Consider the following 27,292-nt stretch of genomic DNA (forward strand, 5'->3'; position numbering starts at 1 on the left):
ATGTCTGTGCAGATAGTGGGGAATATGTTAGTCAGCTTCATATCATTAAAATGAAATACCTAAGATTAACTAATAAAGAGAAAAGGGTTATTTTTGCTCAGTTTTAGAGGTTCCTGTCCAAGATTGGGTGAACCCATTGCTTTTGGTCTCTGGTGGGAATTCCAGATGGTAATGGTGGGAAGCATGTGGCAGAGCAAACTGCTACCTTATGAGCCAGGAAGCAAAGGGAAAAAGGAAGAAGGGGCTGGCTCCCAATCTCCTTCAAGGGCATGCCACAATGACTTATGGACCTACTGCCAAGACCCATCATCTAAAGGCCCCGCCACCTCCCAATGCACCCACCTAGGGACCAAACCTTTAATAGTTAGACCTTTGGGGAACATGTATCCTAAACAGAGTGGGCAAGAGGTGATATTGGTGCAGGGAAGATTTCCCCAAGCAGAGCAGCAGTCCAACAGCCTTCACTCCACTGGCTGCACAGTGGTTCACTCAAGGCTTCAGTGAAGAATTACAGAAGCCAATAAACCAAAATACACAGATCTATGCAAAGGGGAAGTGGCCATTTGACATAAATCTCTCTAGTGAGGAGCTAAAAGACATATAATGAAATTGGGTAACTTAAAACATCTATAGCCAACATGAAAAGGCTAAGTATGGAAAAAGTGTAAATAAATGAGTGCAGCATTCATTTATATGTAGAACTGAACCTTCAGAAAAGAAAACCTCAAGTTCTTAGATCAAAGTCACCACATGGGACACCCACCTAGGGTCAACAGTTCTGTGGTTCTTGATCTTGCATGTCAGACCCATCTAGGGAGCTTTCAGAATCCGGATTCCCAAGTCCCATGCCAGATCAATCAAATTGCAATCTCGGAAAGTAGATGTCGGAATTTTTAAATTGGCTCCTGAGAAACTCTCACATGCAGTCAGCCAGTACGGACAAACAGCTCCTAGTCTAGTGCTATACTCGTTTTGATATTTTGTTTTATCTATTTTCTTTAAAGAAAAATACTGGTCTCAATCAGGTTTACAAAACAACAAAAACACTGTACTAAGAATCTATATTTGGGGAAGAAAAGCTTTGGCATTTCATATAAGCATGAGTTTAGAAAACTGGATACAGCTGGGTGAAGAAATAGCAAATCTTTACGTGGTCCAATTTTATGGGTGATTTCAGAGACTTTGAACCTCCCATGAAGTTCTCAATGATGTATTTTAGTCAACTTTTATCATTCCCCTACCAGAAAGTACTAGACCAGGGCTTTGGAGACAGTCAGACCTAAGGTCTTCTTAACTTTATTTTAACTTGTCTGATCATGTCCCACCTGTAAGACAAAAATAATACCCTCTGGAGATTATTGTAAGGGCACCATGAAACCATAGCATTTGAGGGGCAGAATAGTTTGGACTCTTGTAAGGAAATTAAGCAACCTAAGAACTGTTAAATATTAGTCTAAGAAAACGGAATCATCAAATGACTGGAGAAACTAACGTATCATACAAACTTATGGACAAACCACATGCTAATAAGAGACGCAAACATTAATTTAAAAAAAAATTTATTTATTTGTTCTAATCAGTTATACATGACAGCAGAATGCTCTTCTATTCATTGCCAAACCTTAATTTTGACAGGTTGACTTATGGGAAGTTCCCAAGGTAAGAACAACTAGACAACTACAGCACATGTACCAGGGCCAAGAAAGACTTCTCATCCTGCCCACAAGAAGAGCTTAATCATGTCCTAATTATACAGTATTCTGAGACAGTGAACCCCTCTCTCCAAATATTAAAATTCAGTCTACCCAGAAAAGTGTAATGTGGTCTCTGCTTTGATTTCATGAAAGTAAGCAATACTCATTCTCAGCAACCAAATACCATCGGCAAGACAGAAGTCTAGACATAAATTGACAAAGGCTTATAATGTAGAAAAAATATTTTGAATGTGGCTCACAAAAAAGTAAATTATTGAGCTAAAGTTTAGTTTGGGGCCTTAACTAACTTCGGATAGGCAATTTTGTAAAGAGTCATTAGTCAAATAATTACACATGACACTTTTTGATGAACCAGGACAACCAAAATCAAGTAAGCACTGGGGATTTTACCCCCTAAAACTAGTTAATCATGACTTGGACACAACCAAGTAGTCCATAGTCAGAAAGGACAAGACTACAAGTTCAATTGTGTTTACTGTGGTTACTAAAATGACTGGCCATTTTTAGAAATTTTGAAAATTAAATACAAAATTGAATCCTTTTCTAAGCAGAGCATTTATATAAACTGGCATACATCTGGGGGATTCTAGGTGATAACTACACATCACAATTGAGCCAGTGATATTGTTATCACCCACTTGAGGATATATTTTTCCCCACATCCCAAAATGCAGTTCTTTGTTCTCCAAACTATAGCCAGTTGTCATTTTTTTGAAACACTAATTCATCTTCACAGAGAAGCAATGCTGCAGTTTCTAACATTTAACAAGGACCAATTTAGGCCAGATTCTTCCTTCATTATCATCAGATCCTATTTTGGATTGTCATGTATAATAAAATTCAGACATCTTCTCATCTATTCAGTTTTTTTTTGTTTTTGTTTTAAAAATGGTATCATTTTTTAAAAATACCTTTATTTATTTTTATGTGGTACTGGGGATCAAACCCAGTGCCTCCCATGTGCCAGGTAAGCGCTCTACCACTGAGCCACAACCCCAGCCCATCATGCATCCAGTTTTATAAAAACCTTTTTTGTTACAATTCTGGATCCTACATGACCGCTGACGGCCTTGCACCCAAGGCTTGGTTCCAGCCTGTCCATGCTATTGGAAAGTGGTACAACTTTTAATATGGTGGGGCCTGATGGAAGTTAGGTCACTGGGGGTGGCCTTTGAAGAATCTACATTGGGACCCGAGCTGCTCCCATGCCTCTGCCTTGCCACAGGCTCAAAGGCAATAGGGCCACGTGACCATAGGATACTTTGAGCCAGAAAAACCCTTCTTTTTAAGCTGACTTTCTCAACTATTTTGCCACCGTGACTAAATGGTTAACAGTAAGCTTCCCAGCTGTGGTCAGAACTAATAATCTATTTTTACACTGGGTAAAGTATTAATCTGAGTATATTATTAATGTGCATTAAAAAATGAAGCAAGAACTTACATCAGACACATATATGACCAGTTGCTTGGCCTAGAGGCATAGATTTTTAAATTTTGAGTAGATGATTTGGGGTTATTTCAGTGTCATCCTATAATTCCTAAACCTCACTGCTTGTTTTAAAGATTAGTTATTCTGTTTTACGTGAATTACATGATGAAGTAGTTATGAGAGACTGGCTATAGTTACAAGATAAGGGAGAGTTGACTTTAGTAAGTAGCACACACTGCACACCATGGCATGGTCATCTAACCTAGAAGTAGGTGTCTGCTTCCCACCCCATGCAACACTTCAACTTTGTCCTTAGAAAATGACCAGATAGACAAAATTCACTGCAGCGTTATTTAGAATAGCAAAGTTGAGAAATACCTAAATCCAACAATAGTGGGATTGGTTAAAATAATTTTAGGTTATGTGTTAATAATGGAATTCATCCAGCTGTGAAATTATAATGCTGAACTATACTTACTGAAAACTCTTCCGATATTTAGTTTTTCAAAAAACACCACCTTGCTGGATCTTGTTGTGCATGCCTGTAATCTTTGTGGCTTGGGAAGCTAAGGTAGGAAGATCACAGGTTTGCAGCCAGCCTCAGCAACTTAGTGAGACAAGGTCTCAAAAAAAAAAGGGGGGGGGGGTTGGGGATGAGGCTTAATTGTTAAGCACCTCTGGGTTTATTCCCTGGTACCAAAACAAAAAACCACCATCATGACCATCATGTATAATAAATATTCACACACAAAAAAAGAGTCAGTTTTTTAAAGAAATTTTAAATGTGATAAACAGATGCTACTTTTCTTGCAGGAGAAAGTGATTTTCATTTAAAGGAGAAATATTTATAGTAAGTAACTTAATTTCTGATACAATAATTGATACTTTTCTTCTCTTATCCCATTTTTAAGTCAGTGACAAAACTAACAGTTTAGAAATGACACCATAGGATGAACTTTATTTTAAAGCTCATAAAGTTTTCACAATCAGTTACAACGGGATCAACATTTCTTCCATTTCACGCCTTCACATGACAATGTACTGTGTAATGAGAGAACTTTAAGTTTTTGTTTTGCATGCTGCTAAACACATTTCACTAGCTTTGTTATTCACTGGATTTTTTAATAATGAAAGCAAAATCATTCTATTGGACAGAATTAATTTTTGAAAGCCCTTATAAAATCAGACTTAGTCTTGTTTATAAACATCCACACCCACACACATGCTGAAATAGAGAGCAAAATGCAAGAAAACTACCTTGGCAGAACAAATGCTTAGATTTTAATCCCAGCCCTCTTGAATAAGCAGTACAGTTTTGTTTCTCCAAAAGACAGAAGTCAGTTTCATCCTCAGTGATGCAAATGGTAATACTGCACAGAAGCTTAGTATGAATTCACAATTCCACAGGAATCTCAAAGTTACCAAGGCAATTTTCCCTTTTAGGATCATAAAGACTACAGACTTAAGCTTTTTTCTTTTCCATATAATACACAAAATCTCTAGACATCCTTAAAAAAGAAAATATAAATAGTCTCAGTATGTTATGTAGAATCACATACTATGACAAAAATATTTCATTAATTGAAGGAATATACCGATTTAATGTCACCTAGTCCAAGTCCATATTGACAGAGCTTTTCTCATTAGGGTAACATTCACCATTCTGATGTGGAGGTTCAGCACCAAAATTATTTTTGCCTTCTAAATCTTCTTCCTTTTTATCAATATTTGGGCCGTTTGGAGTTCTTTCCAGTTTGGGTGATTCGATTTTTGGTTTTGGTTGTGTTACAACAGGCTCACAAGCATTGTTCAATTCCTAAGAAAACAAATAATCAGATTTACTCGGATCCTATCAGTTTACTTTCAATTATTTCTCCAAATACCTGACCCAGCATTTTTCTATTAATTCCAATTATCCATATAAGAATTTCATTTTATTACATTTGCCCCAAACCATATAGCTCGCAGTCCAATCAAAAGAAAAGTGGGCATTCTTCTGAATCTCAGAAAGTTATCGTATATTCACCTGGGTCCTCTCCACAGCATGGGATTTCCTAGCCCTTCTTTACCCTAAAGTGTCTTCCAAAAACTCACGTGTGGAACAACGCAGGAAGGTTCAGGAGAAATGAATGGGTTGTTAGAGTCTTAACCCAATCAGTGAATTGATCCCTGATGGGATTAATTGAAAGGTAGGGTGTGGCTAGAGGATGGTGGCTTTGGAGTATATTTTTATCTGGCAAGTGGAGTCTCTCTGCTTCTTGATCACCACAATGTGAGCTGCTTCCCTCTGCTACTCTCTCCTGACATGATGTTCAGCCTCACCTTGAGCCCTGAGGAATGGAGCCAGCTTTCTAGGGACTAAGACCTCTAAAACCATGAGCCCTCAAATAAACGCTTCCTCCTCATAGTTGTTCTGGTCAGATCCTTTAGTCACAGCAGCACAAATGCTGACTGAAACACCCGTCTTCATTTCCCCCCTCAGCATGTAACACCATCTGACACGTCATGTACCTGGTACTACTGGTCCTCCTGCCCTAAGAACATGAGTGCCACAGAGGTGGGGATATTACTTTGTATACAGAATATTTTAAGTCCTAGAAAAACTGTTGACACGTGACATGAACTCTACAAACACACAGTTGAACTCAATCAATAAATGGAACTCAACTGAAATCTATGAAGCCATCTAAATTTTGTGATAGCAATAATGAACTAAGAAAGTCCGTCTTACGAAATCCGTAAGAGAACCCAGTAGTACACATGAGACATTAACACTTACCTTGACTTTTGCTTTTATTTCATGAGCCCGTACAACTGGATCCTGGTCAAGACTCTTCTTGGCCTGAGCATTCATGATACTGTTCATCCACTCCATCACCTCGTTAACTGACTTCTCAACCTTTTTCATTTCAGATTCATCAATATGGTTATATTTCTCATCCTAAACAGAAAAAAAATATACACTATAAAATTACATATTTAATAGTAAAAAAAAAAAAATTGAATTTGGCCCAATTTTCCACAAAGTTCAAATCTACTACCTGGTCTCAAATACCAAAATTTCCTCACTTATGAATATTTAACCCTTGAATCAGAATCCAAGTTAACCCTCAGTATGTACAAAAAGCTGGACTACCTTGTTTCTGAAGTCAGCAGCTATCTTGGCATAGTGCTGCAGCCTCTGTCCCAGTTCCTCAAACAATTTTGGTCGTTCTTCAGCTTCTTGAAATCGGACTTTAACTGGTGTGCCAATTTTCTAATATAAAATACAATAAATTAATAGTTGCTACAATTGTACTTTACACATCTGCTGTTTATAACACAAGTACCACCTTTTTAGGGGAGAACAGCCTACCATCAACTCTTCCAACTTGTCAACATATGCTTGCTTAGCCTGGTCCTCTCCTTCTTCATAAAGCCAGTCCTCAGTCTCTGTGAGGAGTCTCAAAAAATTTTGGTGTTCCTTATAAGGAAAACACAAGATTAGAGGCAGTCCCGCTTCAGGAGTCTTTACAACAAAACAAAAAAGCATCTAAGAAACACTGAAGACCAGTCAGCTCCTCATCCAGGAAGACACTCGAGTTAGCCTGGCCTCCCTTCACTGAAAAATACCAACACTCCGTTTAGCTCTAAATATTTGACATGAGGAACTCACAGCTATTGTGTAGCTTCTGTCTGGATACATAGGGACTTTTCAGTGTTTTTGGTAACCAGTCTCCTAACTTAACATACTGCATCTTAGAAGCCCATTTTTAGGCAATTTATATATTGAACTACACTGGTCATAAATGAGCAATTACGTGATTATTCTCCAAAATAATGATGTCTCAATTATTCATTTTCTATTCACTTCCCAAACTCTCAAATATTGAAAGGGAAGCTATACCAGTTATTAATCCAATCACTGAACACATTTAAAAAGATCATTACCAACCAATTCATACTAGGTATGTACTTCTAGCCTCCGGAGATGTAGCTTGTTGGGTCACCCCTAGTTCAGAATCCCAATGTAAAAACCCCAGGAAAGGCCAGGGCAGGGCCAAGAAGTGAACTACACTAGAAAAGCCCACAGACCTTCAGACTAGTACTTCAGAATTAACCCCTCACACTATTTTAAAGTCTCCTCCTTCTCAGTCGTGCTTCCGGGATTTACTCAGAGCCACACTGACCAGGAAGAGGGCAAAGGGCTAAGAAGAGCAATGATGCTGATGACATGGTGAACGGCTGGGCAAGTCTTAGGGGAGAGAGAAGGCTGCTAGAGCATGGTGTCCTCTAAAACCCTGATAAAAAGGTCTGAGGCCTTTGAAACAAGGGTTATCTTCTTTATCTTTTTAGCCTCTGTAACTGAAATGCCACAGAAGTGAAGTGAATATCTGACAGGTTCTCTTATGGATGGTAAAAGCAAGTTACTAAACTCGCCGGGGTAAACCAGAATAACATGAAACTGCACAACACTAGAGAGCCTCGCTTCTCTACAACTTTGTTTACATAATTTCTACTTTTGTATTAATTTCTATTTTTGAAAAGCTGAAGTTACATAACCTAGAAGTATAAATGTCAGAATCTGATTATAAACACTTTACATGAGACTATCTGAATAAAACAGCTCTAAAACTTACTTGCTCACATATAAATTTTTCATATGGTCCACACAGCTTGTCCCTGAACTCATACACATATTCCTCCACTGCATTTTTAGCATCATTTCTTTCTTTTTCCAATTTATCCTGCATTATCATCTTCCCCTGTCAGCAAACAGAAAAGGTTATTATTATCTTGCAATAACCAAGTTAATTTTTTAACTAGTTAATAACAGTTGTTATTTTTATGGTGTTGGAGATGGAACCCAGGGCCTTCCTTGCACATGCTAGACAAGTGCTCCACCACTGAGCTACACCCTGGCCCCAACTCTAGTGTGAAGTTGTTTCCTTTTTAGCATATAATAAATACAATTTTGTCTTCCTGTATGGTTGTACCGTGTTGGAATTAATACCAGCCATGTATGATCACACCACTTTGCACTACATTTAAAAATGTAAACAGACTATAATTTACTGGTAAGATTTCTAATCATGATGCTTCAACTCAATAAAAGGGTATTTATTTACATATTATATATCATTTACACAGAATCCTAGAGTTTCAGACTACAAAAAAGCACCAAATGTTGTTAACAGAACTATTTCATGTGGACTAGATTTCTCCCTACTACATGCACTCTGTGGGATAGTCTCATCCAATTTCTTCAAAAGAACAGAGGCAATCTTACAGGAAGAACAACAACCCAGGAGCTCAATTAAGTACGCAAATTGATTTTTATTTCATCCCTAAAACCATATAAAACTTGAGATATGGGAAAGAATTGTAATCCTTTATCAATTAGCAATGAGTAGTAACAGGGCCAAAACAGATACATATACTCCAAAATAAAAAGGATTTAGTACTTACTTCTGTCTCAATATACATGTTAAGAAGGTCCTTCCCTAACTGCCAGACCAGGTTGGCTTCAATAGGTAGTTCTACATTCACCACCTTTATTTTGGGTTTTTTAGCTTCTGGAGGCTGGTCAACTTTCTTTTCATTTGCCTTGGAAAGAGGTAGAAAAAAGAAATGGAAAAATTCTTAAACAATTCTTGAAAAACAAAAATCCTCGTACTTACTGATAAAACAAAATCCCTAAAATCACCAAGATTATCTATTCCAAACTGCCCATTTTAAATCAGGGCTTCAAGTAAACTTAAATATGCCCTCCTTTATAGATTGGGATTTTTTTTTCTTCTTCTTAAATCTTTGCTGTTAATGTTTTTCTACACAGGTTTTTACTTTCCAATCCTTTTAAAGCAGGTTTGTGAATCTCAATAGTTAAAATTTTTAAATTACCAGTAACTTTACAGTCTAGAATCTGACAATAACAAACTTTTTACCTTTACTTTTTTGATGTTAAGATTTACTCAACATTTACTAACATTGTATTTTGGTCACTATATTCCAGTATTAGCACTACACTGAATGCCTTTAAAAATTCATTATGTAGACACATACTTGTATTATTTCCACCATTTGCCTTTGAGTTATGTGATTCCTTAGCAATTCTGCAAAGTGACAAGACATTCTTAAAAGTTTTAAAGTAATGAATAGGATGATGATGCAAATAATACAGGCCGAACATCCCTAATCTGAACTGATCCCTAATCTGAATAGGATGATGATGCAAATAATACTGAACATCCCTAATCTGAAGTTTCAAAATCTGAAACTCTTTCAGTATCCACATGATGCCTGCCACAAGTGGAAAATTCCATAGCTGATTTTATGTGACAAGTCACAGTCAAAACAGATGCACTTCAAATACTGAATACAATTAACTTTAGGCCACAGGTATTAAGTATATATGAAACACATATTTAGTGTTAGATTTGAGTCCCCCAAATATTTCATCATGTACACGAAATAGTGCGGGTATTCTAAAACCCCAAATCCCATGCTTTTCAGATAACGGATACTGTAGGTTTTTCAAAATATGTAAATACAGGGCTAAAGAAGTATTTCCTGGGACATTCAATTTTCCAAGCCTTTTCTATGTATTTCCATTTCTTCAGGTGCATAGCACATTTCCTGCCACAAATGACAAACAACATAATTGAGAAGATTCGACCATAAAACAAATTAGATGATAACCAAGGTGTTCAACATGTATCCAAATGGCTAGAACTGGAAAATGGGAAAAGCACAGCCCATGAGATACAATAATCACTGTCATGAGATGATTCATGTTATAGAGGACATTAAAACAGTAGGCACTTGACTCAAGAAACTGGGACTAGGACGGTCAATAACTTGACTAAAATTATTGATGGGACTATAATCACGTCTGCCAGACTCGTGTTCCGGCGTTCCCTAGAGATCACTCATCCACTAAATGCCATAAGCTGAATCACCAGTGGTGTTCTCGTCAGCCAGCCTGTGGGCCTAGGTCTTCTTCCTTCCAGTGGATATGCGACCCCTCACGCAGTGAGCACGCTGAGGGCATATTCCACAAGAAGGAAAAGTGAATCAGATGATCCCCAAACCTGGCAAGACATACGAATGCAACAGATCCTCAGGGAACAAAATAGATGACAGGACACAAATGGCAGCTGAGTAGAGGGAAGGCAGAACAAAACAGACCAATTACCCACGAAACCAAGATAATCACAAAATGGCATCCCAACACGGAGCGGAAGAGGAAACTCCAATTGAGTGTGATAATGTTCTAAAGGGCTGAGACTGTGACCCCAGCTACCACTAAGAACACAAGATTCTACCCAATTCCATCTGCTAGACAGGTACTGAGACTATTTATCAGCACAAGCTAGTTAATGCTCAACTCTAATCTAGGGGATTAGTTGAAATTAAGTAGGTATTTTTCCAAATAATCACCCATCACCACATGACTTGTTAACAGGGGAAAAAGGCAGCAGTTGTTAGAAATCAGTCAGAACCTACAGAGCATATTAAGAGCCCCAGAGATTAATCACAGCAAATTAAAAACTGGAAACTTTTAATTCATATAAAATTCATCTTAACCCCTACAAACAATTCTGTGATGTGCCCGAGTTAAAAAAACAAAACAAAACAAAAAAAAACAAAAAACACCTTATCTTCAGAAAGGAAGAAAATCCAAACTACCAACAATAGACTGGTAATTTACATGCCACCTGGAAAGAATGAACTTCTGCAAAGTAAAAGGGTGTTTATTTCTGGATATCCATCAGACCATGAGCTTGAAAGGTTTTATTAGGAAGCTGTCATTTTCAAGGGATACTATACAACTATTTAATTTAGCTTCCAATACCTATGTGGAAGAAGGGAAGAATAATTTCTTTGAAAATGCAATCTGGTTATTTAATTACTCAAATTTGACAGATAACTTGAAAGGAGAAAAAAGATTTAACTCCTATAGCCCATGTATTTATCATCTGATTAATTCAAGTGAGACTGATCATCCACAGTGGGATGTATCTTTCTGCCTCTGGCCTTAGCAAATACCTCTCCACCCTTTAGAAGACAACAGACACTTTGCATTAGTCTCTTGTTACTTTGAGTAGCAGTTAATCAAGAGACACTTTTAGGTCTAAAGCAGAATATTCAATTTTCCTAGCTGAGCTTGAATACCTCTATATCTGGTTTTAGATGAATAACACAGAAAATGAACAGAAAAAAATCTACACAGAATAAAATCATTTGGAGCTTGCTCTTAAAACTTCAGATTTAATATCATTAACGATTACATGTTGCAACATCGTCTAATGGAATGAACTAGAAGAGTCACTCACTTTGTCAGCATCTGGGATTTTGTTTTCTTCTGAGGTAAGTTCAGGTGAAGGGGGAGACTGTGAGGTTTGTTGACCATCAGTTTGTACCTGGGGCTGTGTTCCAGCTTCACTGTTGTCTTGCTGGATATTTTTCTGAAATGAAAGCCCAGGCACAAAGGATGTAGAAAGCAGGTGTACTTGTATGAATTTATAAAGTCACAGGGCACCAAAGACAGTACACTCAATTTCTGAACTCATAACAGGTGGGCAGAAAAAGTACCGGATAAAAGCAAAACGAACACAAAATACCCGGAAACTTCTTAGAAAATTTTAACCTGTAAGAAATTCTGTGAATAACAGCAGTTAATACAGTTAAGTAACACAGCTAAGCATTTGACTGATGGTGACAATCAAGAACTCCCCTCCAAGAAACTTTCACCTAACTGTATACAGATACTAGTTCTCAGAAGCACAGGCAACAGGCTTTCCACTCAAGGCCTCTTTCCCAGAAACAAGATTTCCAAAACCTAGTTTCACCAGCAGCCGTCATGCATCGACATTACCTCTATTTCCATTTAGTAAATAGCTTCATAAAATGGCCAACTGTCAGTTATTCCAGGGCTTATCATTCAGCTTACAGAGATGAGACCCTCTCCATCCCACTTTCATCTTGTGACTCAGACATTTGTACCTCAAAGACTCTTTAGGATAAAGAATAAATGCTACATGCTACATGTTACCAATCCTGATTAAAACTCTGCTAAAAGGAAGAAAAATGAAGCCTACTGATTTTCCGATCTTTCTGTAGTAGCCCCCATCTCCGAACAATCAGTGCTTGTTATGATCTTTGGGAGAAGCTTAAAATTCTAAGTTAACATTTTCTGTCTGATCTTGAAGTCATCCATATTTTTCTTTCAAAGCTTCAAAAATCTAAAGCAGACACTGAAGTACTGAGAAGCAAGGCACCACTGATATCCAAAAGGTACTAAGAGACTGAGACAGTACGTGACACTAGCCATACAACTCATTACTGTAAAGAGTTTCTAGATGAGACTAAAACTAAGGTTTAGATGTTGCTTCAATGTTGTGGGAATGATTTAACAGTGACCGCTTGATACCAACACTGCCCTTTATCTTAACCGAAACACTACACTACCTGTTCATTAAAGTGATTTCTAATTAAAGCCCAGAAATAAACAAGTTCAAGTTCTGGAACACCGAAGACAAATTTGCCATACAATTAAAAATATTTTCTTTTTCAGCTTTACAATTCTGCCAAATAGATTAAGTAGTAGTCTTTTTTTGATATCCATCAGTTGACATTTGACTTAATGTATAGTCTTAAAAAAAAAACTAAGGAAACTTTACTTCAATTAAATTATATATCAGTTATTTTAAATTCAGTTATAAAGAACTTAATCATAATACCCTAAATTCTTGTATATTACCATAAACTGGCAAACTATTATTACAGAAAATTCTGATCAAAATTATTCATGAAGAGAAAAACATTTTGACCCTTCTCTGACAGCTTAGAATTAAGTCCATTCTATATTCAAATGCAAAGATTTATCAGCTAACTTACATCAGTGTCCAAGTTTTCTGGTGGTCTCTGATTTGGACACTCCATGTCTGTTTCAACAGAAGATACTTCATTCTCCTCAGTTGGGACTTTCTCCACCATAGATGCTGTAGAGATGGTAAAAATGCCATGGGTGTTGACTCGCACTTTGACTTTCACTCTAGATTTTTCTCCATCCTTCTGTGCAGAAACATTCTGAACTACAAAGCGTCCTAAAACAAAAAGAAATAAGACAATTTTAGAGTTCAACCTAAACCTCTATAGAGTAGGCAAATGCTAAGAAATATAGCTTAGAAGTACAATTTCAAAATCTTCTCCCTTGACCCAACCTGTAAGGTACTACGATCTCAAAATACACGTATTAATTGCACAGCATACATACAATTCTTAAGATTAGTCTTGAAATAAAATCTCACAGGGAAGGGTCTTCTCTTGGCTATTCAAGCATATACTAGGCAGATAGTTTCAGATAACAGTAATGAAAAGCAATTTCTGTTTCCTTCTATCCAATTTCTGTAGATGGATAAGCACAAACAAGACTTGAAAATTTTTCAGGTTTAACATATATGCTGATTTTTAATCCCATGATGTGTTTTTACTATTTTTCTGATTAAAAAAACAAATATTTTAAATATGGAAAGCAAGCTAAAACTTGTATCCATGCCTAAAATTATTATATGTAATAGAATGATTCCACATCTTTATTTAGTTAATGCTTTAGAGTGAATCCTGGTTGTGTGACCTGCAACAAGTTACCTAACCATCGATGATTTCTGAGGACCAAGTTAATTTTTAAATGAGCACTTTACTACAGAACCAAGTGTTTATCATCTGCAGCAATAGTATGGTTACTACAGATACCACTGAACTTTTGGGAAGTAGTATGAAGCTATTATGTGCAAAGCATCAAATTAGTTGAGTATTAAATTTAAGGTGCTATCTACACAAAAACACAGAAAGTTACAGATTTAATTACTAGGTCAGTGAAAGATGCCAGATTAGACCTTGATCAACTGTCATATCACTAGTTCAGGAAGTAACATTTACTCTCAGGCATCCAAGAAGACTCTCAGGAGAGTGGGATGTAACATGGCTCTTCCCATGTGTACAAGGTTTTCAGTTTGGGTAAACATGAAAATTTAGATATGCCAAATTTAAAGGTTAGATTTTATCTTCTGCACAATGGAAAAATAATGCACAGAATTCAACCTACCAAAATCTTACAGTATAATTTCTCATGCTATTTTGCTACCAATAAATTTGTGACAAATGTTTAAAAATAAAACAAACTGTGGGTCAGAACATTTTAGTCTTTAGTCAAGAAACAAAACACAACTGGTCAGGTTGGACCCTTCAAAGAGTTTCTTCAAAAAAAGGGATGAGGGCAAGGTTAAACCCTAAAGAGGACCTAGCAATACTGCAAATTTTATCTGCAGTCTGGGAAACAGAATTTACTATGAGCAAAAGTGGATGGACAGTGTCCAACCTCCCAAAGAAAAATGCTTCTCTAGAAAAGGTTACAGTACAAAATCCTTAACAAGCTGAGTGATATTCTGCATTGGAAGTGTCAACCTGAAATAAATTTCACCTAGAAGAAAGGTTAACAGTAGGAGCTGGGATTGTTGCTCAGGGGTAGAGCACTTGCCTAGCACGTGTAGGGCCCTGGCTTTGATCCTCAGCACCATATATAAATAAGCAAACAAATAAATAAATGTATTGTGTCCAACTACTACTAAAAAAATAAAAATTAAAAAAGAAGGTTAACAGTAAAAGTAGCCAGTAATCCTTTTAAGTATGGCCTACGTTAGAAGTAGGAAAATACCTGACATGTTCCTCAATCATTACTTGAACACAACAGAACATGCAAGTCATCCTATCTGTATAGGCCAGTGTGGCGATCAGTAAAATGAACCCATTTCACCCATCAACATGATTCTAAACTGAAAATGTTTTCACATGGAATTCTCTTTCACTGAATATTACTAAGAAAAAATTTAAGTGTCTACACTGAATGGTAAGCTACATCTTCAACAAAGAGCAAAATATATAGAATTAACATCTTACCTATTTTTGCTTCTGGATATGGGACTCCTAGTGGATCAGAATAGAAAGCTTCTAGCTCAAAAGGCCCCCTTCTCAAGAAGGTGAGAACTTTGGAGAAAGGAGCAGCATGGTTTCGACTAAAAACTTCATGAACACTAGAGAAGAAAGGAAAAAATACTCAGTATTTCAAATATGTGAACTTATTTTGCCATATAAACAGAGAAGAGACATTCTAAAATCTGTCAATTTTATCTTAAAGTACCAAAATTAGAGATGTTTTAATAGATTTGGTTGTTGAAAATCACAGGTAAGCACTCTACCATAAAAGTTATTTGTTCATTTACCTTTTATATATTAAAGACAACAACTACTACATACCCTTCAGTATCTTCCGAGTCGTGGTTCCAGACCAGAGATATTGGAAAAGGAACTGCATCTGTGACGGAAAATTCTCTAACTTTAAATGCTGGGGAAAGGATCGCACACTTGAGGGAAAGATATGAAAAGAATTATCATGAGCTTATGATTAATTTCCACTCATCTTTTAAAATAAAACTCAATTCTAATGGGATGGACAGGTTTTAGGTGAAATTCAAAACTACTTACAGCATATGTCATCTTAAGCACAAATAATTTATTTACTACCCAAATACTATGCCAACCACTAGAAAGGCAAATCATACCTTAGGACAGTAAATATTAATCAATACCAAGCTTTATAGGATTAAAAAAAAAAAATTTTTCCAAAAATGCCTTGCTTATAGCAATGTCACTTAAAAGCTGTTTCTCTTTTGAATGTGTAGATGCACAATGGAATGTGTAAATACACAGACAATTCTGTCCACATTGCTTTTCAAATGTTTAAAAACTGAAAAGAGGACTAAGGAGTGGTAGCAATTACTTGAGATGCTAAAGTAGGCGGATTATTTCAAGTTTGAGACCAACCAGGGCAACTTTTACCCTTTCTCAAAATATAAAATAAAAAAGGGCTAGAGATGTTGCTCAGTGGTAGAGCACCCCAGGGTTCAATCCCCAGTACTACAAAGAACCAAACAAAACTGAAAAGGGTAAAACTAAAAATGTTCATATTTTCTAGTAGTTTTATGAATGAAATGAATAATTTCAAAATTGGGACCAATAACATCCAAGTCAGGTGGAAGGTTCACATTTAGACAAAGTATATAAAAATCATAAATAGATGAACCAAATATCTAATTAGTATGCTAGCCTTCCAAAGAGATGCCAAAATTAGGTCTTTTTGGGGGGCGGAGGGGGAGTGAACTCAGGAGTACTCAACTACTGAGCCTCATTCCAGCCCTATTTTGTGTTTTATTTGGAGACAGGGTCTCACTGAGTTGCTTAGCGCCTTGCCATTGCTAAAGCTGGCTTTGGACTGCGATCCTCCTGTCTCATGTATCAGCCTGCCGAGCCACTGGGATTACAGGAGTGTGTCACCACACTGGGCTCAGAATTAGCTTTAAGAAAACTAGGAACCTCCAACATTTGGGGGAATCCGTTAAGGAGGCTTATTCCATTACTAAGTTTTGAAAAAAACCAAAAATCCAATAAAACATACTAGAACAATACAAAGGGTATCATTACTAAGTATCTACATGTTTTTCCTAAGTAAGGCAGACACTCTGAAGATCTTTGTTTACAGAATCTCATTTTATGTTATAAAAAAAGGAAGAAAGCCTTCTAACTACATCACAGTTAATCCAATGTGTTAACTTTAGTTAAAACTATTTGATTATTCATATTGCCTATCAATACTCTAAATATATGTTTTTATTGTACTAATAATGTCTAGGTTTGGTGCTTTTGCTTCACTAAACTAACTTTATACTTCTGGGCTGCCTTCTTATTCTACAAGCAGGTTAAAAATCAATTTGGGGTGTAAGAGTGTCCCTATTTTCTAAAACCATGTGAAAATCTATTCCTTGTGACATCTCCCTTAATTCTCTCCCGTGTTTTACCATTAACTGTCACTGCCACACTGCTAATTAGTGCTTTACAGCTATGTTTTCTATGATCCCCTCAGAAACATATCTTTTCTAATTCTTGTTTGAGAAACACCAACTTAGTTGTTCTTCGAAAGTTTATTGGCTCTTCCAGATTTGAATGTCCTTGTCTCCTCCACAGCCTATGGATTCACTGAAAAGTAACTTCCTTCTGCAATCTAATTAGATACAAGGCTCTGTTTATTAAATTACCCATCGTGATGAAAATCAAGTGGGAACTGTTTAAGGAACGCACACCAAGAGCAAGCAGGGTGAGAAAATACCTGTAGCGCACATCCTCTGGCTACTGCTTCATCGGCATTGAGCGTTGTGCTAATATCTTTTCCAAAGAATTTGGCAATTTTTTCTTTCACTGCTGGAATTCGTGTAGTGCCTCCAACTATCTCAACAGCACTCACATCTTCTACTTTGAGCTGGGTTTGTTCCATCAATGAATAAAGGGGTACTTCTATTTTTTGCAGGAGTTCAGCACAGAGTTCTTCAAATTGTGACCTTAGCAAATAAGAGAAACACTTTTTCATTCTTTCCTCCAAATACCCTAGATAAACCTAAATTAAATGCTACCATAGTTTGTAACCCTTCTTCCTTTGTAAATATATAAAACAGGTACAGGAAAGGGGCTAGGAAAAAAGTCAGATCTATAGTTATTATTAGAAGAAATTACTTTAATATTCTTACAATTGCCATGTTAGTTCCCAAATGTTTTATGTGATCTGATTCTCATTAACTTAAATATTTATTTCCATTCACATCAAAATATCTATGAAACTATTATTTAATTATTGGTCCAGGACTACCAAAAAGTGGAGAACAAAAACAAAAAAACTTTCTCAGAGTACTTAGAAGATATTTTTGAAAACCCTCTTTGCAGAAGTGTCCCTAAGTTCTAATGGTGATAAAACACTGACCCTTCAGTCATAAGCCATGTAGCACAGGATCCTGAAATGTAAGCTAAGAATCCCAGTTACAAGTGACACCTGGGCTATAATTTCAGCAAGAAGTTACATTGATTTCATCTGCAGAATTCAAGACACACCTGTTCATCTTTCCTGAAACATCTTTGTCATTCATAAAGCATTCAATATTCAGTGGTAGGTCCGTGCTGTTAGAGCTCATTAGCTTTTTCAATTTTTCACATTCCTGATACAGACGAAGGAGTGCTCGAATTTTGGATTTTGCATCCAACTTGTACTTAGTTTTAAACTCTGCACAAAAATGTTCCACTAACTTTTCATCAAAGTTCTTTCCTCCTAGGAAAGGATCAAAAGCTGTTCCCAGTACCTAAATTAGTTAAAACAAATAATCTGGTCATTTCCCATCATTTGTAATTAGAATCCTAAATATTGCTACTTAAACAACTGAAGGCTAACAGGTTCACAACTTCTCATTTAAATTACAATAACATGAAATTCATCAATTGAAAGTAATGTAACTACAAAATACTAACAAAACAAAACAAAAAAAACCCCACTAAATTTCTAAGGTACTCTTTACTTTTAATTACTATGCACATAGATAAAACCTAGAAGTATGCTAAAATAATTACATCATTTATATGTAGATCAATCTTCATTACCAAGAATAGTCTAGGCTCATTAACTTAAAAATCACAACAAATTCAACACTTCGAATATCTGGTCACACAGTTCCAATATATGCTTACCTTCAATTTTCCCTTGTTAAAAGCACAGGCAGACACTTGAAAAGCTGAGTGTCCCATATCAACAAAGACCACTATCCGAGGTTTCTCATCTGGGCTTGGGAGATCCTGCTTATAAATTCCATAATTCAAAGCAACTACAAAAAGTAAACTATGTTTCAATTCTTTGGTTTATACTTAGATAGTTCATTGTTACAAATAATTACAAATGCAGGAAAATTGACTATAAAACAATTTCAGTGAAACCTTTTTTTATCTGACTTTACAATGACTTTCTGCAATCTGTTATTCTCTTTCTGACTTTAGAACCATGAATGCTCTATCCTTTCTCCTTATATGGAAAACAATAATGGACTTACTTACATGGATACAGTATCGGACTCATTACACAATACTTACTTTTAACCATAACCTGCAGTGAGATTACTTATCAAAAAAAATTAAAAATAAAAAAAAACCTTACATAATTACAGCAACTGCAGTGCTTCTTGTTTCCTGAAGACTGGAGCATTAAAGGGTCTGTTATTTTCTGAACTTTGAAATCACTATACTTCTAAACAGGTATACCTAATAGCCTTTTAAAAACCTATTAGAAGTACACTGAAAATAACTCAAGTGTAAAAACTACTCTCCCTTTTTAGTTGATCAATAATAGTAATAAACTGATACAGGAGGAAATAACAGTGACTGCTTTGCCTACTACTATTATCTACTGCATCTAGCACAATGCCTAACAGAATGTGCTTAAATCAATACCTGACAAATAATCAACTCCTAACTACAGTTCTGAAAATATGAGGAAAAAATGTTACCATAATCAATTATTTGTACTCAAGGTAGCTTTGATGCCTAAACGTTAGGATTTGGGGGAAAAACTTGTTTCTTAACTATAAAAGCAATGTAAGGAAATAGTAAGTTAAATCCAACCTGCCTAATTAAAAAAATTATATAGGCCAGGCATGGTGTATGTACTCCATCGTTATATTCCAAACACCTGCATTCAGAGGCAGAAGGATCCCAAGTTCCAGCCAGCCTTGGCAATTTACAAGACACTACCTCAAAATAAAAAATACAAGGGGCTGAGAGTGTTTATTCAGTGGTAAACTGCCCCTGGGCTCAATCTTTAGCACCAAAGAAATGACGTAAAAAATAATTTAAACACACGCTTATATTTTATATACATATGAAATAATTTTCTAATAAGACTCATAAATTTAACAAAGCACCAAACTCTCATTAATGATAAGAACCTAAAAAAGCTGAATTTTTGCTTTCAGATCTAACGTTTTTTATAAAAGTGTTTTTACTTCTACATGAAAGTGTTTAGTAATAGCACCCAGAGTGTCATAACTTTTATGGGTTTTGTCACTTCTACAGACACACTTTCTTACCAGCTGTCATGTCATTCATGAGTCTTAAGCAGTTTAGGCCAACAATCTGTGCAGCATCTAATACAGATCGCCTCTCAGCATCTGTGAAGAAGGAGGGAACCTATAAACAAGAAAAAAATCTTTTAGCTCACCTAGAACACAAAAATATTTAAATTCTTCACAAACCACTTGTAATAAATTCAGAGGAGTCCAAATAAGTAGGTGCCTAGCCAGGTCCCAAAACAGAAATAGAACTTTACACTTAATTTCCAGCAAGTTCCTTAACTTATAGAAACAGTAACTACTTTTGAAAAGATTGCCTTAAAATTATAACAGATTCTGAGTTACTTTATAATTCAGTAGATCGGTTAAGATTACAAAAGTGCTTTTTGGCAAAGCATGTTGATGCTCCTGAAAGATAAAAGAACCAAAAGAGCAAAGGCTGAAGTTTCTGATGGTACTGGCTTATACCTCTAGCTGTAAGTAATTCCTTTTGACTGTCTTCAAGGACATCATTTTAACTAGGACATTGATGAGGAAGAAAAATCAATACATTCATAGGATCACTCTAAAGTGATATATTTCATTAATAAAGGAAAACACCTAACACAAAACTTCCACATTTTTTCCAAGTATGCATTGATATTTCAGAAAGAAATACCTCAATGACTATTGACTTAATTCTTTATTTTTACCAGAGATTAGTGATTATTACTCTAAGCAACAGAGACAGGACTCAGCGTTACAGGAAAAATTCTAGCTGTTCTGCCATACACTTTCACATCCTAGGATATGCTCCATAAAGGCTTCTGACTGGTCTGGGCAAGTCACAAGGTTTGCTATAATGCAGACACCATGCTGAAATTAAGACCATTATAGACAATCCTACTGGAGAACATAACCACAGCAGACCAGTGATCCTAGTCATTTGTGAAAGCAGAATTTACAAAAGCCTTTCTGGTATCAAAATAAAAGACTTTATCCTCTTCAAGTATTCTCTGATAATTTGCCTCTCCACTGAAGCTAGCAGAATTGGCAGTGATAAAAATCTAGGTTTTAACAACACCACTAGGCTACAGTTTAAAACTCCTAAAGCACTGGTTCTCAACTTTGAGTTCTTTCACCTGTGGAAAGCTGAAAAGTACTAAAGCTGTCTGATACTGTTGCATTTAACTGCTACAATATGTGACAGTCAATCTATATTTTCTAAATGCTCCACAGATTTCCACCTCCAGTTAAAACCTGTGTAGCTTCGAGCAGGGTGTGGTGGCACATACCTGTAATCCCAGAAGCTCAGGAGGCTGAAGCAGGAGGATCACAAGTTCAAAGCCAGCCTGAACAAAAGCAAGGTGCTAAGCAACTCAGTGAGACCCTGTCTCTAAATACAAAATAGGACTGGCGATATAGCTCAGTGGTGGGGTGTTTGGGAGTTCAATCTCTGGTACCAACAAACCCCAAAACAAGCTTTGTAGCCTCTAGCTAAAATACCACTCAGACCTACTTTAAAACAGTCCAGAACATTATTATCAATAGTAGAATTTTGATCCCTAGTAATAAACCAGTTTTCACACATTTGATACTTCAATACAGAAGGCAAATTAAAACACAATTCCTTGCTGAATTCTACTTACTGAAATAACACAATCTGTGACTGGTTTTTTGAGGTTGTTTTCAGCAGTTTCCTTTAACTTAGTCAACAACATAGCTGTTATCTGTTCAACACTAAATAGATGTTCTTCATCCATGTACATTACCTATGTAAAGGGAAAAAAAGGTTGTGAACGCTGTAATACTTAATGGTAAATGCTAATATTAACACAAAACATTCTTTCCTACAAAATCTGTTTTGTTGTTTCAAAAGGAGGAATAAAGGAAGGAGGAAGGGGTAAGAAAACCACCAAGACAGATTTCCCAAAGTTCTAGTCAAACCATTATAGATGGTAGTAAATTTCCATTGAAAAGATGAATCATTAGAATAAATATTGTCTGCTGATCATAAGACAAGAATGCATCTGGTAGTTAAAAAAAGATTCCTGGTTGTATTACACTATTGCTCTTCAAACTCCAGCTGGATTGTCTTTGAACAGACATTTGTTTGATTCATGAACACCGTTTAGACTAAACACTATCAAATAAACCTAAAGTTTCCAACTGCCAAAAAGTTAGAACACAAATTATGTTATAGCAATATAATTATTGTCTGAATAATTCTCAATTTAGCACATACTTAACTATACTTTAAAAGGAATTATATGAAAAACAAAACAAAAAGCCCCACCTTAACCAATTAAGATATCTGAGGCACTCTTAAGAGCTAGTACTTTTCTCAATAGATTAAACAGTCTTCTTATTTAGAAACCAGTGGTTGCTCAGTTATATTACCTTTATTCCAACTCCACCATTTTTCATTGGAACCAAATCGTAACTTAAATTTTCCTTCTCCTTCTGAATGAAGGGGTCATTGAAAGTTCGACCATGAAATCTCTTAAAGTTAGACACGGTATTATTTGCATGAGTGATTTGCTGCAAAAGAAATTTTGAGATTTTAAATTTCTCTAATTTGCTATCTACCAGCACCTACAGCAATTTAGCCATTTATACAACTCACACCAACCCTAGGTATGGACACAAACCCTCTCTAGGACCCTACATTCCCATCATTGAATAGCTTATTTGAACTTTCTTCTCTTATAGAAAACATCTAAGGAAAACAGACGAGGGCAACCATGTCAGAACACACTTTAAAGCAGATTTTTTAAATCTACAAGATAAATTCCGAGACAGTGCCAGTAACCCAGTAACTTTATTATCACTTTATTTTATTCCCCCCTAACTAAACTTGTTAATTTTTATATTCAATGAATGAATGAAAAGGAGATTTGGAAGCACTATGGTCAAATCACATTTTTTTTAAAGTTCACTTATTACACCAGGATACACGTTACTCCAGAATACATATGGATGGCTACTCTTCCTAGCAATAGTATGAGATAATAACTATACCAAAAGATGTAAGTTAGGATCATTCAAAATGTTTTAAAATGACAATATTTTCAACTGCATGTGCTTATTTTTTTTTCATTTGGGAGCCACAGTTTTTAAGCATGAGACTAAATTCATAGTATCTTACACAACTGATACATGTTTATTAAATCAGAGCATACTTAAAATTTGCTCAGTTTCTTTTAGCAACTTATTTACTTATATCTCAGATACAGAGGTTAAACAGAAATATTTGGTCAGAAATAGAAGAGAACCGGAGGGAAACATGCCAAATTGTTATAAGATGGTTATTTTTTAAATCCACTGTTTCAGTTAAATATTTTAGTTAAACTCTGGATTAAAAATTCTACTTTAAAGTATTTATCATGCAAAGAAAAAAAAAACTGGGACCCTTGTTTACACTAAATAGTTAAGAGACAAGAGCTATGACTTCTGTTAGCTTGAAGACACTTTGGATTATTACTCCATTGAAGTTCCCCCTCCTTGTGAGTACCTCATTTTAAGTATGTATAACTATTTTTCTTCCCTATTCCCCTGTCATGTATCTCTTCCAACCTAATTAGCCACAATATAGTATTAAAACATATTTCAGGGTTTAGGGTTTTGTTTCTTTTTAGCAATATTATTTTCTGTAATTAGACTTGTTTATGTTATTTCCTAAAGTCCCTGAAAAAGTATTTCATATATTTTTATTTTCTCTCTACCCCCAAAGGATTAAAATCAATGTTGTTCCAAAAAAATGTAAATTTTTTGAACAACATTGTTCAAAAAAATTTTTCTAAAAAATTGTTCAAAACAATGTAAACCATAAATGAGAGCTTTATATATAACATTAAAAACTAATTAATAGGCGATTAAAAAAAAGGAATGAAAAGTCTTCAAAATCTCTTCTATCTTATATACTTCCTATTTCAATTCAGACCAGCCACATTTCAAGTACTGACTAGGCAGCTACAAGTAGCAAACAGCTACCATATGAGCACAGGTTTGGACAAAAAGTTCTCCTAGTCCCACTGAATTATTAAGTAACCTCAAAAAGCTTTTAAATACAGAAGCTTAGAGGTTTCTTCTATAAAAAGAATATTTAATTCTTAAATGAATATTGAGAAAAATGTCACCAAAAAATTTCAAGTGTCTTATTGGCAGGCTGGGAGGTTAAAGCAGATCTTATTCAATAGGTCAAAAGAAAAGGAACACAACAGGAAAATAATCACATAAGGTTTCAAAAAGAATACCTAAATTACATTTTTAAAACTCAAAAACAGGTAAACTTAAGACACTTGATACTCTTGTATGTATCTTTCAAACTCCTCCCCTTAAAAAAATGGGCCAGAATTCTCCTAAGGAACATACCTGATTTTTGGCTGCAACTCCAATTGTTCTGTTTTTTGATCCAAATGATATGACTGATCTAGAAGAAATAAAAACCAAATGTTTCAAAACTGTTAAAAAAGCACAAGTGTGGACATTTTTAACTGACAAGGAAAATTCTAATAAAAATTGCCTCAAGGGTTATGTGTGGGTGTTTTGGAGGAAAGGTTCCCTTGAACTCTGTTCTGAGAATAAAATCTGGGTTGCAATCCTACTGCCCCAAGTCTGCTCACATCTTAAGAGATATTTCTCCCCACCTCAAGTACTAGTTTCATCTGTGTGGTTCCCAATTACTAAGAACTAACATTAATTCAGGAAGTATTCTGCATACTTAAAGAATATTATTAAACTTCGCCCTATACAAAAATAACATAAATGTCACTGTCATACCCGTTTTTGTGCTCATATACCATCTGCCTCTCTAAGATTCAAAAGCTTTTATGTAAACCCAAGTAATGGACCTAAGTTTATGACTTAGTTGAAAGAGCACAAAAGAGGTTCCTATCTGGAGACTCTACTTAAAAAGTTACAGCAGAATGGAATATAAATGTTTGAGAGAAGAGATTAAATGAGTTACATTAATTTAAATCTGCTCTGAAGAGATGAAAATGATTTGTAACCATGAGACAGCTTTCTCCGTAACAAGAAATGGAAATGCATAGTAACACAACAGAGACAAGATCAAGAAAAGTCTTTTGAGGAGGAGGTAGTGATTCAGGTTTTGGATTAGAAAAGAGATCTAATTGTGCATTACTAATCCAAATCTAATCTAATTTTGGATTACACTTACTCCTACCTAGGTAAATGAGAGGAGTAAAATGGGAACACACTGAGGAAGTTTCAACTTGCTGAAACAGAATCATCCTGGACCTAGATTATTCCACCAGGTGCTAAATAGCATCCTAAAAGCCAGGGAGACATTCAAACAGAAGACAGACCTTTACAGTAGAGTCCAAACTGGTATCCTTCTAAACTCACTTGCAGACTGGATCTACTCATTTTCCAAGGGAATAATCAAATTGAAATAAATAGTAATTAACAGTAGTCAATGCACTTGAATCAACAATCTGGTTTAACAAACATTCCCTCCTAGAATAGCTTTTGAATAGCTTTTCTTTTATTGGATCAAAGAGAACAAAGATGTAAACCAAACCTAGGGCTGAAAGTCTGAAATACTGTAATCTTTCTTACTAACCTCCAATTAAGAGTCCTGCACTGGCAAAAAATAGACCACTATGGTTTTGCAACTTAGATGCAAGGGAATAAGTCATCAGCAATATTAGCTTTTTTCCTCATTTCCCATTCACTTTAATAAGCATTCATCTGCCCGCAAATAACTGTATAAACTCATTTTACCTTTAGGTTTAATGTTCCATTTTACAAATCTCTAGAAGACTTTAGTACATTTGAAAAAAAAAATAATTTCCTTGAAAAGCAAACAAATATTTTCATCAATGCAAAAATGCAGGTATGTTTGCATACATTTTCTTCAGAAAATAAGCCCATGACATAGTTGCTTTTTTAGTGTTTGTTGGCCACCCCACGCTGCTGTGGAATATTAACATTTAAGTCAGAGAAAACATCCTTCCTTCTCGTGGAGTTCCAGCTACAAAAGCAGGCAATTTTTATTGTCTCTTATTTCAACTCCGAAATTAAGAAATAAAAACTCGGGTCTAGAATTCTTATGAATGGCTCCGATAATGAACAAAAAAAGGACGTTTACATCTCCCCAAAACGATTCTGGGGACTTGGACACACAACATTAGCAACCGTGACAGTGGGTAAGGAGAGGTGGATTTATCTTTCACAACAGTGTTTCTGCGGTCGCTAACAACAGACTGCCGGCTCCCCGGCCAAGCAGCGGCACCCAGGCTCTGGAAGCTTCCAGTTCATTTCGAGATTCATGGTGCGGAAGAAACGGCTCGGCCGCCCGGGCTCCGCGGTGTGCACAGAGAGGCGCGGAGGGAGGAGGACTGCCGGGGGCGGCTCAGCCAGCGCCGAGAAGCCGGGTGGGGAACCGGGGGCGGCTGCGGAAGGAGCCGGGCGCAGGCTGCCAAGTAAGCGGGGCGAAGTCGCGGGCTTTGCCGCCGCCGGACCCCTAGAAATTCTACCCAAATTGGCGACCCCGGGAGACCCGAGTTCCGGAGCGTCTAGTCCCGGCGAATCCCCGAGGCACCCCTTCCTCTCCCTCGGCGGCGGCGAGCCTACACCCCTTCCCAGCCCCCACGAGGGGCGCGCCACTCCCCACGCCGCCTCCATCTGCCCGCGAGCTCCGGGTCCCCGGCGCTCTCCAGCCCCAGAACCTGTCCCCAGCGCCCTGCAAACTCCCACTTACGGGGTGCACCGGTCGCTGAATTCGTTGGCGATGGTCTCGATGCCCCCGGCCCGGGCCACCGCGATGTAGCAGCTCTGGGAGCCCACGTCCAGCCCCACCACCGACATGGCCGGCTCGCGGTCCGCCTCCGCCTCGGGTCTGGGTCTGCGTCCTCCGGCTGTCTGCGCGCTGCTCCTTCTCGGCCGCTGCCGCCGCCTCTAGCTCCAGCCGCGGGGCCGACTGCGCTTCTGTCACTCGGACAGACACACGGACACTCGGCCGGACGGGCGCCTCCGGATACCCGGGGACCGCGGCGGCTGCAGGAGAGATGCCCCGGGAGAACGCGGCGCTGGGCCTCCGCAGGTCGCTGCACAGCTCGGGCTGACTGTCTTGCTCGGCCGCCGCCGTTCGCTAGCACACCGGAGCCGGCTCCCAACAACAGACCCAAAAGGGGAGGTCCCTGTTCCTCAGCCTTATGTATCGCACTGAT

At 36.9% G+C, this 27,292-nt stretch overlaps 1 protein-coding gene across 3 annotated transcripts; it reads right to left on the minus strand.

Moving 5' to 3' along the window:
* Window positions 1–1,575: 1,575 nt before the first annotated feature.
* On the minus strand, window positions 1,576–27,292 carry Hsph1 (heat shock protein family H (Hsp110) member 1). 3 transcript variants are annotated; one of them, XM_026388365.2, is made up of 19 exons: window positions 26,824–27,292; window positions 24,471–24,528; window positions 22,497–22,637; window positions 21,746–21,868; window positions 20,136–20,235; window positions 18,748–18,881; window positions 18,121–18,365; window positions 17,348–17,576; window positions 15,442–15,548; window positions 15,085–15,218; window positions 13,024–13,232; window positions 11,460–11,591; window positions 8,593–8,730; window positions 7,764–7,889; window positions 6,500–6,607; window positions 6,281–6,400; window positions 5,924–6,085; window positions 4,740–4,960; window positions 1,576–4,652 (listed from the first exon to the last, which is right to left on the minus strand). In XM_026388365.2, exons 1-18 carry the CDS (start codon window positions 26,928–26,930, stop codon window positions 4,754–4,756), a joined length of 2,580 nt encoding a protein of 859 aa, XP_026244150.1. In that variant the 5' UTR covers window positions 26,931–27,292; the 3' UTR covers window positions 1,576–4,652; window positions 4,740–4,753. The 3 variants fall into 3 exon arrangements, with proteins under 3 accessions (XP_026244150.1, XP_026244149.1, XP_026244151.1); XM_026388364.2 differs by having other exon boundaries at window positions 1,576–4,960; XM_026388366.2 differs by lacking the exon at window positions 11,460–11,591 and having other exon boundaries at window positions 1,576–4,960.

The sequence above is a fragment of the Urocitellus parryii genome, chromosome 2, assembly GCF_045843805.1.
Source record: "Urocitellus parryii isolate mUroPar1 chromosome 2, mUroPar1.hap1, whole genome shotgun sequence".
NCBI classification, from domain to species: domain Eukaryota; kingdom Metazoa; phylum Chordata; class Mammalia; order Rodentia; family Sciuridae; genus Urocitellus; species Urocitellus parryii.

Bases quoted from the DNA above. Each gene is read 5' to 3' on its own strand.
- Hsph1 (XM_026388365.2), bottom strand. From the start codon at position 26,930: ATGTCGGTGGTGGGGCTGGACGTGGGCTCCCAGAGCTGCTACATCGCG. The intron at 22,638-24,470 runs GTATGTTCCTTA...TTTCTTTTGCAG, and splicing joins GAGTTGCAGCCAAAAATCAG to CAAATCACTCATGCAAATAA. The intron at 13,233-15,084 runs GTAAGATGTTAA...TTTTTGTTTTAG, and splicing joins ATATCCAGAAGCAAAAATAG to GACGCTTTGTAGTTCAGAAT.